The 16,787-nt window shown below is 43.0% G+C and overlaps 1 protein-coding gene across 1 annotated transcript in view; it reads right to left on the bottom strand.

The window, feature by feature from the left end:
- Positions 1–189: 189 nt before the first annotated feature.
- The window catches only part of LOC111973839 (tenascin-like), a 57,613-nt gene continuing 41,015 nt past the window's right edge, over positions 190–16,787 (bottom strand). Inside the window, 14 exon segments of the mRNA XM_024001259.2 lie at positions 190–2,293; positions 2,462–2,625; positions 2,893–3,054; positions 3,241–3,337; positions 3,585–3,736; positions 4,635–4,770; positions 5,153–5,283; positions 5,438–5,581; position 6,426; positions 6,496–6,561; positions 6,563–6,615; positions 7,722–7,864; positions 8,582–8,705; positions 10,179–10,454. Coding sequence (XP_023857027.1) covers positions 2,183–2,293; positions 2,462–2,625; positions 2,893–3,054; positions 3,241–3,337; positions 3,585–3,736; positions 4,635–4,770; positions 5,153–5,283; positions 5,438–5,581; position 6,426; positions 6,496–6,561; positions 6,563–6,615; positions 7,722–7,864; positions 8,582–8,705; positions 10,179–10,454 — 1,760 coding nt within the window. The 3' untranslated portion in view covers positions 190–2,182.

The raw sequence follows: 16,787 nt of genomic DNA, 5'->3' as shown, positions 1-16,787 counted from the left end.
CCTTCACGTGGCATTGATCAATACATGTGATCGATAGGCCTACACCCTACCATAAAAATATAATCTCATTATAATTATGAGGCGTGCATTCTTAGTGCTATAAATATCCTCTAAAATAGGCTATATAGAGACTCTATGGCTCCTTCACGTGAGTGCGTCGAAGAGCTAATGACGAGCCAACTCCAAATATCAAAGGTAAAAACACATTTATTGCGGTAACTGATCGGCGTCTTAAATTAGTTAAAATGTTTTGCTTTAGACAAGATTGAAGACTCGTCATTTTTAAACAAACTTTTTTTATTATTGTAATACGGGCTACAGAGAAACACCTGTTGTTCACCCAGTTATAAACCAAAAAAAAAAGTTAAACCACAGAAGCACAGAAACGTTTCATTTACACAGGTATTCAAGGGACGGGGGTCAGTGGTTTCGTCTCCGGGCATGGGGAGGGGGGAGGGGGGAGAACAAAACAGAATAAGAACAACTTCTCTTTAGTTAATTTTGGTGTGCCCAAATATATGTTTCTCAGCAAGGTGAACACTGTGACATTACAATGTCAGTTGGAATTTGCCATTAACCTATTTTCAGCGTCAATATATTTTGTATTTCAACACAATATTCCCCTCTTAACTAAACTTCTCCTTAGTTAATGTTGGTGTGCCCAAATAGATGTTTCTCAGCAAAGTGAACATTGTGACCTTACAATGTCAATTGGAATTGGCCATTAAACTATTTTCAGCATCAATATATTTTGTATTTCAATACAATATTCCCCTCTGACTCTTGTTGCATACATATATGTATCCACATATGTATTTCACATTTTGCAAAAATGTAACAATCACCCACCATTTCATTATATATTGAATAATAGGTCCTGCCTTGGATTTATAAAGGAAATAAAACAAATCAAACACATTGACTTTTTTCTCTGGATCCTGTAGCTACTAATGCATGATAGCTGGAGGAAAAAATAGTACTAGCTCAGGTAAATGTGTAAGAAACAATTGCACAGCACTTGCATGACCCACACAACCAATGGAAACACGTCATGTCATCCACATATGTCTGTGGGATGCAGCAGATGATCCATATTCAGAATGTCATTTATTTTGCCCATATCATTTCAGATGACAGTTTGCAGGTTGAGGTGAAAAGGGGATTTCGGGAGAGGGAGAGAGGGAAAGAACAAGTGACAAAGGACGAGTCACACATAGACTAATGAATGACAAGATAGGACTTTCTCGGTGAGCTTTCTATGTGATCTCGCTCCATTTGACATAGACATTTGACATTTGAACGAGTCGTGCGGTTTACGAAGAAAATCCTTTTTGATCAATAATCTCACTTCAATCCAGGAGATCAATAACATCACTACAATCCGGATGATGGAATTGAATGTACACACTGTACAGTATGTGCTTTTGTTGGGTGTTGTGTTATTCAAAGAATATCATTTCTATAATCCAGTTTAGAGGTTACCAGTATTATTGAAGAGGCCCTGACACTAAAACAAGACCACATGTATGTAGACAGCCATGCCCTCTCTGCAAACACCCTAATGAACAAGCTACTGTGGCTGGAGGAGATGGACACACTGTAGAGGCAGAAAACATCAGTATTCTACATGTTAATGTGCCATGCCATACCAGACTCAAATGCACCCCTCCGCTTAGTGCTGTAACATTGTGAGAGTGAGAAGAAAGAAAGAAATGCTTTATACTCGGGTTTCATAGATTAAGCTCTCTTTGGTGCATGTTTAATCAGCGTGGGCTTGGTTGGTGGAGTTCATTTTTTTTCACATCAATTTGGCTTTGACAGTATTTATACTGCACACAACCATTTTGTATCAGGTGGGGTTGGATAGTGGAATTTGTAGTGAATTTGACTGAATCTGTGCTTATTTCTGTGAGTGAGCAGGAGGAGGGGTGTCATTTGAGGTGGCTGGGCTCTTGGCAGTGGCTTTGGTAGCTGCAGGGAGGTGTGGGTTGTGCCCCAAATGGCACCCTATTCCCTATGTAGTGCACTACTTTTGACGAGGGCCCGTAAAGTAGTGCACTACATAGGGAATAGGGTGCCATTTGGAATGCTACCCTGGATTCAGCAGGGGCAGAGGATGGAGGACGGGTTCAGGGGTCACGAAGCGGAGGAGAGGGGTCGGAGCGTGGATTGGTCGGTTGGTTTACGATCGCTTCCTTCTTCCCTCAAAGTTCCTGAAGTTGGATGGCCTGATCTTCATCTCAGCAAACTCAATGGAGTGCTCGTGGCCTTTCCAATGGAACCAGTTGACTCCCTGAAGAACATTTTATTTTATTAACACAAATGCCTTGCAGTTCCTCCTTTACCTTTACATAGTCAATTTGTGTCCAAACATTTCTGTATATAGTTTCATACTGCACTACAGAAGTATGGATGTAGAAATTGCTGTTAGTTTTGTACTTTCAAGTATATGTGCGCTCACCTTGCTATGACTGTCATCTCCATATCGTCCCATAAGGTTGACACGATGGCAATTCTTATACCAGAAGGCACCCTTGTAGGACAGGGCACAGTTTGTGACGGCGATGTCATTGTCATGGTCGTAGGTTGAGAAYGGGCGACCATGGTGGTAGGTCATAGAATCACCTACAGGGGGCAGCAGAGAGAAAGTGATCGGACTTGAGGAAGGAGGTTTTGAATCCATGCTCACGTCATACTCACACCTAACACCATGTCAAGTCCTTTCTAACTTAAGTTTATCCTATCTATTTGGKKTGCATCCCAAATGGCACCCTATGCCCTATATGGTGCACTACTTTTGGGCTYTGGTCAAAAATGGYGCACCGTGTAGAGAATAGGGTGCTATTTGGGATGCAGACGTGTAACTAATGGTTGTAGAGAAGGAAGGCTGACCCGCGGTCCCGCTGTAGCCTCCAACGTGGACCTTGTAGCGACTGCGGGGATCAGAGACAGAGAACTTGTCATACTGGGCGTAGGCTACATCCCCCTTGTCTCTGAGGTCCACACGGAGTTCATACTGTCCTGCTACTGTGATCTTATGGAGGTTTGACAGGCCTTTGGAGAAAAAGATATCAAGTCGAGGTGATATGCTTGACTTTTTATGTAAATGTAGGAACTGTGGAAATGAATTTCCTCTGCGGAGGATGATCAAACATATCTAATCTAAAACGTTTCAGATTTGAGATTAAAGATGATTAAACATTTGACAAGATACTCCTAATTTCCATAATATGATCGTACCGAGCCAGAACTCGTCGTTCGTGTCACCAAAGCCAGCAGTGTAGTTCCTCCAGTTGCGGAAGAACTCCAGTTTACCGCTCTGGCGTCGGACAAACACCTGAATGGGATGGGGCCAAACTACATCAGCTCACTCATTCAAACATCATATGGACTACGATCCATTGCACTACATTAGATACATCCGAATCAACACGGTTTAGAACCACTTGTGACTTTGTTTATGTAGTCAGTGTTATAACACATTATAAAGCATGATAAAGGATGTGATATAAAGCAGTATACGTATGCACTTCATAGGAAGTCTTGCCAAGTTGGGTTGCACAGTTTACTAGCCGGTGACTTACAATCCATCCACCTCCATCCGTGTCCATGTCACAGTAGACCTGTATGGGCTGACTCTCATCTCCACCCAGGTAGATGGTGTGAACACCAGAAGCTGTGTCTCCATTCAGCAAGGCCTGGGAGCAGTCCCTGGGGTGTTTGTACAACGCCACACGCCAAAACACAACATACAGTACCACCACACACACACACACACAACACACACACACACACAGCACACACACACACACACACACACACACACACACACACACATCACCACACACACCACACCACACAGTGGCTACACACACACCACACCACACACAACACACATCACACACACAACACCACACACAACACACCACACACACACACACACACACACACACACACACAGAGGATTAGTTACTAAACAGTTCCATCCGCCCAACAAACTCTACGCCTGAGATGAATATTGAATAGAGATGGTCTCACTGAGAGCATCTCTATTCATTATTCATTACACTTTTTTGTGAAACATACACTACCGTTCAAACGTTTTACGGTCACTTAGAAATGCCCTTGTTTTTGAATGAACATTTTAAAAATTGGCCATTAAAATAACATAAAATTGATCAGAAATACAGTGTAGACATTGTTAATGTTGTAAATTATTATTGTAGCTGGAAATGGCAGATTTTTCATGGAATATCTACATAGGTGTACAGAGGCCCATTATCAKCAACCATCACTCCTGATAATGGGCCTCTGTACGCCTATGTAGATATTCCATTACAAATCTGCCGTTTCCAGCTACAATAGTCTTTTAAAACATTAACAATGTCTACACTGTATTTCTGATCAATTTGATGTTATTTTAAGGGCATTTCTAAGTGAGCCCAAACTTTTGAACAGTAGTGTATGTTTTCATATTTTAGCGTTTATGGACAGGGACAGTCGGGGAGACAGATCCAGAGGAAAACAGAGAGTAGGGGCCAAGGCAGGATCCATAACCCTATTGCCAGGAGGTATGTTCGGTCCGGAGTCGGCAGAGCTACCACAAAACTCCAGCATCACTGTGGTAACACACTCACTGGTGGTGAAGACGGTGGTGACGACTCTGCTCCTCTTGGGCCCTGCGATGGCCTGCAGTCTGACGGAGTACTCAGTGGAGGCACTCAGCTGGGCCATGTTGTAGGAGGTGGCTGTGGGGCTCAGGACAACCTCCTGGAGGAACACCACAGCAACACAGTAGTCAGAATATACGCCAGAAATACAGAATTAATAATACATAATAATACATTGGATTTAGATAGGGACAGTGTCCATATTACCTGAAACTGTGAGACTGTGTCTGTCCTAACATAGAAACTGTAATATAGTGATTTTCTAGATCTCAAATACGTATTCATCAATAGGTATTTTTTTACACTCCAATGACGCATCATTATGACCACTTGGACAAAACAATCATCTATTCTAGAATTGAAAGAATGCAAGGTTGTTCCACCCATAGAAATAGGTTCCAGATTAGAATAGATTCTATTGGAATAGAATAGATTATATTTCTACGGTTCTATTTCTATGGTTCCAGCAGACCACTACTCACCCGGATTGTGCCGTCAGCTGACTCGAAGCTGAGGATGTAGCCGGTTATGTCAGCGCGTGGGGCCTTCCAAGTCAACATGGCGTTCTCTGTCTGGATGTTACTGGCTGCCAGGTCCTGAGGGGCATCCACATCTAGGGGAGAGAGAGCATAGTTCAGACTGAGTACCTATTCTTTTTGCAGGTTCAGGTTGTCTGTTTGAAATGGTAGGGGGTAAAAAAAACTGGCAGACTTGAAAGTGAGAGTTTGTGTGTGGGAGGGAATGTTCTAGGTCTTTAGGCCACTCACCAGTGGTGAACTCAGTTGTGGTGACGGCGCTCTTAGCAGCCGCTCTCATGGCATAGACCTTGACAGTGTAGTGGGTGGCAGGGGTCAAGGAGCTCATCTCAAACTCGACAATGTTCCCAGACACTCTCTCCATCACTGGGGAAACTACACACACAGAACACACAGATACAGTAAGATTACAGAGATAGACAGAGACAGTCAGAGATAGACAGACAGACAGTGACAGTCAGAGACAGACAGACAGTGACAGACAGAGACAGTCAGAGATTAGACAGAGACAGTCAGAGACAGACAGTCAGAGATTAGACAGTGACAGTCAGAGACAGAGAACAAGACAGAGACAGAGACAGAGACTGAGGACAGAGACGAGAGAGACAGAGACAGAGACAGAGACAGACAGACGACAGACAGACAGAGACAGACAGACCAGACAGACAGACAGACAGACAGAACAGACAGCACAGACCGACAGGACAGACAGACAGACAGACAGTGACATCAGAGACAGACATGAAAAGTCACGAGACAGACAGAGACAGAACAGACATACTGTAGACAGACAGAGACAGACATAGACGACAGGACAGGCAGGACAGACAGAGACCGACAGAGACGGCAGAGACAGGCAGAGCAGACATACTGTAGACAGACAGAGACAGACATAGACAGACAGAGACAGACAGAGACAGGCAGAGGACAACAGAGACATACAGAGCAGACAGAGACAGACAGAGACAGACAGAGACAGGCAGAGACAGGCAGAGAAGACAGAGGACCACAGAGGACAGGCAGAGGAGACAGCAGGTCAGAGACAGACGAGACATAAAGGAGAGTATCCGTACAGATACAGTAAGATCCCGATCAGGATCTGTTAAAATATTCTGCAAGGGATTAAAGCAATCTGCGATTTAGATCTCTTTCTTAAATCCAAACAATGAAGAACATACAACACACGCAATGGGAGGCCTAATGCCTTTTCTCCCATAACCCTTTGTAATTTACAGTACAGTTACATCCAGATGGTGTGTGTGTGTGTGTGTGCGCTTGTGATACTGTACCAGTGTTGCGCTGTAGGTGATGACATATCCGTCTACAGTGGCGATGGCAGGCTGCCAGTGGAGCAAGAGCCTGAGTGTCAGTGATGTTGACTGCGGTTAGACCACGGGGCTTGTCCAGAGCTGTCACATAGAACACACACACACACACACACACACCACACACACACACACACACACACACACACACACACACACACCAACACACACAACACACACACACAACACACACACACACACACACACACACACACACACACACACACACACACACACACACACCACACACACACACACAACACACACACACAGACAAACAATATGGTTACTCGAGCGAACCACATCAAATACCTCCCCAAGGATAGAGACATGTTCTGTTGTTAAACGGAAACACAAAGCCTATCCACCCCCAGCCATGCTCCATCTGTGCACACTAACAGCTTTCACAATGGTCTACGCGCTCAGCCTTTAGAGACGGGTTACCACCATTAGTGTTTGATGCTTTGTTTAGAAATATTGAATGAATCCAACCATTTCTGCAGAGCATACAAAGACATGCCTATAATTGTTGTGAGGATGTACTCTGAGTGTACAAAACATTAGGAACACCTGCTCTTTCCATGACACACTGACCAGGTGAATCCAGGTGAAACTATGATCCCTTATTGATGTCACCTGTTAAATCCACTTCAATCAGTGTAGATGAAGGGGAGGATACAGCTTAAAGAAGGATTTTTAAGCCTTGAGACAATTCAGAGGGTGAATGGGCAAGACTAAATATTTAACTGCCTTTAAACGGTGTATGGTAGTAGGTGCCAGGCACCGGTTTGAGTGTGTTAAGAACTGCAATGCTGCTGGGTTTTTCCACGCTCAACAGTTTGCCGTGTGCATCAAGAATGGATATTCAGCCAACTTGACACAACTGTGGGAAGCATTGGAGTCAACATGGGCCAGCATCCCTGTGGAACGCTTTCRACACCTTGTAGTCCATGCCCTGACGAATTGAGGCTGTTCTGAGGTCAAAAGGGGGTGCAACTCAATATTTGGAAGGTGTCCTTAATGTTTTGTACACTCAGTGTCTTAAGTATGTGTATGTAGTCTTGCGTTAACGTAAACTAAAGTCTTGTCTGCATCCCAAATAGGGTTCTGGTCAAAAGTAGTGCACTATATAGGGAATATGGTGCCATTTGGGACACATCCCTTGTGTTGTGAACAAGTGTGAACCTCACCTGTGGTGACGCTGCTGGAGCCTGGCTCACTCTCCTTCTGTCCCTTCACAGAAATGACGGACACCTGGTAGGTAACTCCAGGGGTCAGGTTTGGCAGCACGGTCTGAGTCTCAGTTCCACCCACTGTCACAGTCTTGGGAGCGGCCTGCCACCCACCACCACACACACACACACACACACACACACACACACACAACACACACACACACACACACACACCACAACACCACACACACACACACACACACACACACACACACACACACACACACACACACGGTCAAAAGGTCAGCCAGACGTCTGATTCTGTATACAAAGTTAGTGTCATAACACATCATAAGTGTATTATAATGCAAGGCATTCTAAAGCATTTTGCGTATGAACTTCATAGAATGTGCTCCCAAAAAGTGTTTTCATTATCATCAAGTAGTGAGGGGAAATAGTGAACCAGTCGCGGAGCAGTTGACATAGAAGTTGTGTTGACTCCCAGCTTTCAAACTGCCACATCCTCTCACATAGACAGAACAGCCACTAGAGGGCAGAATGAGACTAACATAGGATTCCACAGGATAAATCAGTTCTCTTTACAGAGACTCAAAAAACACCTTATTTATTTTCATTGATTAAATGAAAAACGAATGCCATATGACCACACCAAACGTGTCAATGACTTACCCCTGGTTTTGCAGCCACTGCATGCACAGTATAGGTATGTATCACAGGAGGTTGGTGGTACCTTCATTGGGGAGGACGGGCTCGTGGTAATGGCTGGAGCGGAATGGTTTCTATGTGTTTGACGCCGTCCTCCCCTTAGCAGCGTCCACTGGTACGTTTAGTATAGGTATATCTGTATGTACTCACCTCCCTGAGCAGGGACATAAGTGACACGGAAGCTGTCCACTCGAGCTCTGGGGATTGCCCAGTGTACGGTGGCAGAGGTATCAGTGACTTCAGAGAAGCGGATGCCCGTGGGTGTGCCCAGCCCTGGCATAGGATAAATGATAGAGAGTACAACAAACAAACAGAAGACAGGTAGCTAGTTAGCTAAAGACGCCGTGGACAGACTTTTAAGTGAAGAGAAATTCATACCAGATCCTAGGATATCAAATAATGCCTCATCACATTTTTTTATAAAATAATACTGGTTACAAATAAAAAATAAAAACATTTAACAGGAAAACACATCCCTAAAGCATTCCTGAAGATCCCATCCCTAATACATCCATAAAGATCATATTAAATCCATTAATAACCCAGAAAACACACATTATTCTATTATTTTAGTGTGAGCAGATACGCCAGCATTGAGAACCACTAGTTAAAGTAGATAAAAGGAGATAGACTGAAACAAAGAGGCCAGGGCTTCCAACGCCTGTCGTCAGCACTGAGCCACAGTATCTTGCATGGGATATTAACTTGCCCCCATTGCAGACACACTAAAGTGAAACATGCGGCAGGGCCACTGGACCCGAGAGTGAAGCCATACACACAGAGAAGGCAGGGGACAGCCAGAAAGAGAGAGAGAGAGCCATTCAGACACTCAACAGACAGACAGACAACTTTCCCTTTACAGTTTAAAGACAATTAGACAAACCCATTTGGTGCAAGCCAGCCAAAGACAACATTGGAGACAACTTGACAGATAGAGACAAAAAAACGGAGCAAATTAATAGATGAGTAAATCTCCTGAGCAGTTCTCTGGATCCCCGTGAATGAGAGGCCATCAGAAGCTGAGTATGGTGTTTACAGTGAGACAGACAGACAGACAGACAGACAGACAGACAGACAGACAGACAGACAGACAGACAGACAGACAGACAGACAGACAGACAGACAGACAGACAGACGACAGAAGACAGACAGACAGACAGACAGACAGACAGACAGACAGACAGACAGACAGACAGACAGACAGACAGACAGACAGACAGACAGACAGACAGACAGACAGAGAGTGTGTTAGTTCACAGACACTGGGACTGGTTTAAGATGAGAGGGCTGCTGGATGATTCCAGTGGAATCACTCAAGAGTGCTGACAGACAAGACAATGACAGGACAGTGAGCACTGAACAGACACGTCCAACTGGGTAAACAAACCACGATGAGACACATCACACACAGCTGCTGACACAAGACACACAAGGCAGCCCAAGCAGGTTTTAATAATTAATTTGCAAGCTAACTATTTATAATTCTACCAGATTGTTGCCTTGAACAAATATTATCACACAATGTTATCAGGTTAGCAAACAAAAATGGCTGCAATGATGAAGATATTCAACACTGACCCAACATTGACCCCATTTCCATGCTGTTATTTTAGRAGTACACATTGAGACATTGAGAAAATACAATTTACAGTATTAAAAGAAGCTGACACGTTGCAACGAATACATTCCTAACATAATCTATCCAGTAGCCCTAGGCCATTGCTGGTGTGATGTCATACCGCGTACCTGTTTTTGCCACCACGGAAATAGAATTGGAGAGCTGTCCCGAAATGACTCCATAGAGCTCAATTTTGTACTCTGTGTCCTCAATTAGCTCAGTAAGCACTGTTGTTCTCTCCTCCCCGGGCACGACCACCTCTTGCGGAGAAGCGAGGTCGTCGTTTGTATCATTGATCATAATGACAAAACTATCAAAGAGGTCCTCTTCCGCTGACCAGGCCAGTTTACAGCTGTCTGATGTGACGTCGGAGACCAAGAGATACTCCACGATGGGTTCAGCTTCTGGGTGATAAGGGAAGACATGTTGTTTTCGTTCCCCTAGACCTCAAGAGTACTTAAATAAGTTCTTATGAAGATTACAGAAGATCAGGAAGTAACAGTTATTCCATCTGTATGTACAATAGACATCACAATTAGTTATGGATACATATGAGTCAAACAAGAAGAGCAGGTTCACAAGATGCATTAATTAAGTGTTGTTACATACCCTATCCTGGGGGGAAATTAAGAGGTTATTTCCAAGAATTCTAATGATTTTCATGTTGACTTTTGTTCACTAGTACTCATTGTGTCAGGCTTAAGTGAAGTGTTTATACCACTTAGGCATCTTAATAGGTTTCGACACAACTATACATGGGTAGAAAACCTTGTGCTTAGTGTATGTACCTATCACATCCACTGTGGTGAGTGTAAACGTTACAAAATTCCTGGAATTTTCAATAAATTCCCTGGTTTTCCCAAAATCCCGGTTGGAGGTATCCCGGAATCAGGAGTGAATAAGCAAGAAATCCAGAGCCCTCTAACCAGGATTTCTGGAAAACCAGGGAATTTATTGAAAGTTCCAGGAATTGTGCAACCCTAGGTAAGAATGAAAGTAACAACATGCATTTTATTGGTGTAGATAGGTACAGTGTTATTAACCAGCTAGTTTGATCAAATTCAACCCTCAGTTTATCGATGCTGTGACTGCAACAGAACATACATGGGATTTGTGCATCAGTTCCATAATACACTGATACGAAAAGTCATCTACAGTCAGAAGAAAAGGAACATTAGACAGACAGAGTTTTACTAGAGTTTTAAGAGCTTGGGTGACGTCAGGGCAGATGGGTCGGCCGTATACAGTGCTGTAAAAGCCAACTGTGTTAACTAGTCATTAGCAGTAGCTAATAATGGCTGAGGAAGAGTAGAGGAACCGAGCCAGCAGGAGTCTACAGCTGTTAGAGGAAGTGCTCGGCAGAAGTCAGAGAGAGAGAGAGAGGTTAGACCGACTGCCTGCAATGCAGCATACAGACAGCAGCTCATTAAACTAAAGCTGCTTCCTGGAGAAACAGAGTTACAGATGGATAGAAGGTGGTCCACAGCAGTTTTAAAGTATCTCTGCTATATATGAGAGACGGACTGCCATAGACCCCGAAGTGGACTCAGTGCCGCCTCAGTGCTGCCTGGCTAGATACAGGGACATAACTCATTAGAACACTACACCAAACGTCAGGCCCGCAAGGTCTTGAGCCAGTGTGAACCCAGAGGATTCGGCTGACGTGAAACGAGGGATCTTGTTGTGAGAAGAAGTGGTGGAAAATGAAAACAAGAGYAGACAAATCCCAGGTGCTGTCACTCTTCGTTGGGAGCGGAACAGTCCTGCTTTAGATACAGTAGTCAGCCAGTCAGTCAGGGAAGCAGGAAGGGTGGTAGAGAGGGACATGGAGGCCCTGGTCGAAAGTAGTGTACTATATATGGGGTGGCAGGTAGCCTAGTGGTGAGAGCGTTGGACTAGTACCTGGAAGGTTGCAAGATTGAATCCCCGAGCTGACAAGGTAAAMATCTGTCGTTCTGCCCCTGAACAAGGCAGTTAAGCCAATGTTCCTAGGCCGTCATTGAAAATAAGAATTTGTTCTTAACTGATTTGCCTAGTTAAATAAAGGTAAAATATAGTGGGAATAGCTATTTGGGACGCAACCCAGGAGTGCAAACATTTGTTTCTCGACTTCTTTCAGAAGTGTGTTGAACATACATTACACAAACTAATCAATCAATGGAGACAGACTGACAGTGTTTGTATGGATACTTCATAGTGTTGTATATGGATTATGTTTAGGCTAGTCGCTGTCTGAAGAAAACATGGTAGCTCCAAAACTGAAACCTTTCAGTAAATGGAAAAAAAACAGCCATATTTTCCCTTTAACTAACATACAATTACGAAACGTTGAGGTTGGGGCTGGTTTCTCTTCAGATCATTAGCATGCAGACAATGGGCTTCAGAGCAGACTTGAATATGTGCCACATTGAGCCATGGTCCCAGCAAGCCGCAACAGTCCCTGGCACCCCAACACCAGGCGCCAGGCTCCAGGCCACAGTGTCAATGTGAGCATGAGAATGAGGAGCAGAGGGTCTGGGAGCGGAGCAGAGCGGTCCGAGTCTAGGGATAGAGGGAGGACTGGGGGTGCATACAGAACAGAGCCTTCACAGAATGAAACAAAAGCTCCTCAGGGACTTGAAGAAACCACTGACTCTCCATCCATCCATTTGCTGAATCATCATTATCTGGGAACAGCTGAACTATCATGTGCTTTTGATGTTTACTAACAATGATACAATACCCGTATTGTTTATACTGTGAGTATGCAATGGAAAAACCTCAATTTGTCAAAATAAAGAATTGTTTAAAATTTGCTTTGAAAGGATCATTTCAAATATATCCCTTTTAAAGTTACCAAATAAGTAGATGAGGGACAACTAATTTGACGTCGTTTTTTTTAGCAGGTGAGAGGCAAGACAGAAAGCGAGACCTCAATAGAACAAAGTGTGGTGTGTGCAGCCTGGTCTCTATGTGAGTGTTTTTGTAGAGTGGGTGGTACCAGGGGTCTCTATGTGAGTGTTTTTGTAGAGTGGGTGGTACCAGGGGTCTCAAGAGAGAGAAATGTATGATATGACAGCAGAATAGCAACCGAATTTCGATTTAAGTATGTTTCACATGAATATTAACAGGATGACAAAGCTGCTAAAATGTCAAACTAAATAGATCCTAAAGATGTCACTGACAGCTCCTGTCCTCTTCCCATAGACAATGAGGATAAGAGGAGGCTACGTTAAGAGTGGCCTTTCTGGACTGCGTTCCACATACTGTTATATTATGGCGGCAATGCAACCAGTGATTATGTGATGGAGCACAATATTCAATGTCAAAGAAGAAAGAATAAACTGTGGACTAATGCCACTTTCTTACATTAACAGTTTAGGCTACAAATGCAAGTCTATTCACATAGAAATGTGTAAATCAGAAATGAATTAAATGCATACCAGTGGTTGGGGTCCATTCTGAAATTGAGTTGGCAACAATTGCTCTAGTAATTCAATTAAAATTATTGAAATTTGAATATCATTGGAATTAATATTGCTTTTAAAGAAAGTTGAATTTATCTCAACTTAAATTTAATTCTACAGCATCACCAAATGAATTGATTTCATCTGACACTCATATACTGGTGCAAGCAAATGCGTGGCGAGCCATACACGGATGAAAATGTTTCATTTTCTTTAAAACTGCAATTTAAACTATTTAAAACTTAATATACAGAGGCTCTGAAATATTCTAAGATCATGATTGCGTGGGTTGTCTATAAAAATAGAATAATATCCCATTAACGTTTTAAATATCAGAAGCATTAAAAAAATCCCAGAAACTGCATTAGATCGAACAACTGTAGTATGGCAGGGACAATCCTAACATCTCTTGACAACAAGAAAAACTACAGTTTGACATCTGAATCTAAATCAACATTTAAATATTTGAATGGTAATGTGTGTTTTTTATTGCATTACATAAGTCTGGCAATATGCCTTTCGATAAACTACATTTGGTCAAGTGCAATGAAGAACAATTTCATCGGGTTCACCGTCTCCAGTTGAATTTGGTATAAAATTAACTATTACATTATTAACCTTCAAATTCCAATTTTCTGCCATACTTGCGGGGTGCTGGCCAATTAAAAGTTCATTGTCTGAATTAAATTAAAATTAATATATATACTATTGAAAATTTAACCTCAGAAATTCCAAATGTAAACCCCAACCCTGATGAATACAGAAAAAATGTTGTACACTGAACTGTTTTTCTTATCGGCTAACAACTGTCCTACCTTAGCAGACCCCAAGAAGATTCTGGATCGAAAGCTTGTGTGCACGCATCGAGAGAAAGGTACCGTCATCTAGTTAATGTTCAGTATGGCTATCCATCTTCACTGATCTCTGCACATTCTTACCTTTCGTCTAACCACTGGATGCATTTTTTTTCCCAAACATCGTTCCTTGACAAAACACATTAATATAAAAACTGAAAGAAACTATACATAAACATATGTTTTACATCTGTGTATAGTTGGTTCTGAAACCTCCTGTATAACTTTACGGTATGAGATAGGTCCACTCTGATCTGTTGGTCTGGGATGCAGAAACTGAAAGCGCTTGGCTTCAATCTAAGGGTCAGTCGAGCCATAAAGAAAGCGGCCTAGCAAACCATTAGATGAACCCAGATGAACACTTCCTGATTGTAGGACAGACTGGAATCTGTGCTTAACTGCCTGATGGGCAGCTAAAAGAATATTTTATTTAAAACTCATCAAATATGCTGGAATTTTCCATTGGCAAAGAATGCAAAGGTTTTTAGTTGGTCTTACAATATAGCCTGAAGTCAGATCAAGGGCAGCAATTTATATTTTTTAGGTTCTATGTATGAAGTGTAAAGAAAACAGAGAAATGGTCGCCATGATCACTAACGTAAAGCTATTTCCTTTCAGATGAAAAATTGCGGCATTTTGTGGGTGTCCTTTTGGGAACCTCAAAACCCATCAAGCCGCCTCGTAGAGGAGACTATATAACAGTATTATAGTGTTATCAATGTTCAAAGCCTTCCATGTGATAAAAAAACTTGGTGGTTGGAGGTAGATGTTTAAAGCAAAGACGTAGCTCAGCAGCCGAAGAGCAGAACTCTCAAACCAAAGAGCAATAAGAGACCCCGTAAAATGACCCCGTAATGTATGGTAAGATTAAGGATTTTAGTGTTTCTTATTCGTAAGTTTTGGTTCCGCTCTCTCTGTTTCTGTTTGTTTTGCAACAAGAATGAGGATGTGGTACCGAAAAAACCCGCAATGACCTCTTGTGACATCAATATTTCTATCCTCTTTTTTGGTATTCAATGATTTACCTTCAAGTATGGCGAGAGTAAGGGAAGGAAGGGAGAAGATTTTTAGCAGCAGTCTAATGGCATCTCATCTCATCTACATCACTGTGTGTTGAATGCCAGCCTGACATAGGCACTGCTCCTTTTGTCACTTGTCCTGTGCAGAAAACTTTGTGGTCGAAGGACGACTGACATTGGACGCAGATCGACGAGCTGGGAAGAGGGGCGTAACTGGTGGGTGGACCAGATGTGAGCGCACATGCCAGCAGGTGGCTTGATGCATGGCAGTGAACGGCTATGTGAGATTTAGATGAATGTAAATTGATGTTCACCTGTGTCAGAGGAGATCTATGGTCAAGGGTTTACTCATAGCAAAATACGCCTTATACAGGCATCCTAATTCTCATCCCTTTATTCCGCCAATATGTTGGGTAATTGCTTGCGACCAATCAGAGTCCAGTATCTTTGCCCAATAATTGGGGGCAAATAGATCAGAAATTGGGCTGCCTAGTGTTAACAGCAGCGCCATAGTGACCCAGCTGTTGATAGTAAATAACAGTTTGTAGGATGGAATGGATGGATGGCAGTAACTTAGATCTATATCTGATTGATTGAATGTCCTTGTCGCTCCCACGCCTACGAAGGATGCCGTGCCAACAGGCTCCAGCCACAGTGTCAATGTGAGCATGAGAATGAGGAGCAGAGGGTCTGGGAGCGGAGCAGAGCGGTCCGAGTCTAGGGATAGAGGGAGGACTGGGGGTGCATACAGAACAGAGCTTCACAGAATGAAACAAAAGCTCCTCAGGGACTTGAAGAAACCACTGACTCTCCATCCATCCATTTGCTGAATCATCATTATCTGGGAACAGCTGAACTATCAGTGCTTTTGATGTTTACTAACAATGATACAATACCCGTATTGTTTATACTGTGAGTATACAATGGAAAACCTCAATTTGTCAAAATAAGAATTGTTTAAAATTTGCTTTGAAAGGATCATTTCAAATATATCCCTTTTAAAGTTACCAAATAAGTAGATGAGGGACAACTAATTTGACGTCGTTTTTTTTAGCAGGTGAGAGGCAAGACAGAAAGCGAGACCTCAATAGAACAAGAGTGTGGTGTGTGCAGCCTGGTCTCTATTGTGAGTGTTTTTGTAGAGTGGGTGGTACCAGGGGTCTCTATGTGGTGTTTTTGTAGAGTGGGTGGTACCAGGGGTCTCAATGTGAGTGTTTTGTAGAGTGGGTGGTACCAGGGGTCTACTATGTGAGTGTTTTTGTAGAGTGGGTGGTACCAGGGGTCTCAATGTGAGTGTTTTTGTAGAGTGGGTGGTACCAGGGGTCTCAATGTGAGTGTTTTTGTGAGAGTGGGTGGTACCAGGGGTCTCTATGTGAGTGTTTTTGTAGAGTGGGTGGTACCAGGGGTCTCTATGATGA

This window comes from Salvelinus sp. IW2-2015, linkage group LG15 (assembly GCF_002910315.2).
Source record: "Salvelinus sp. IW2-2015 linkage group LG15, ASM291031v2, whole genome shotgun sequence".
Taxonomy (NCBI): Eukaryota; Metazoa; Chordata; class Actinopteri; order Salmoniformes; family Salmonidae; genus Salvelinus; species Salvelinus sp. IW2-2015.
Note: the sequence above shows the minus strand (reverse complement) of the source record. Positions and strands in the feature narration are given on the sequence as shown.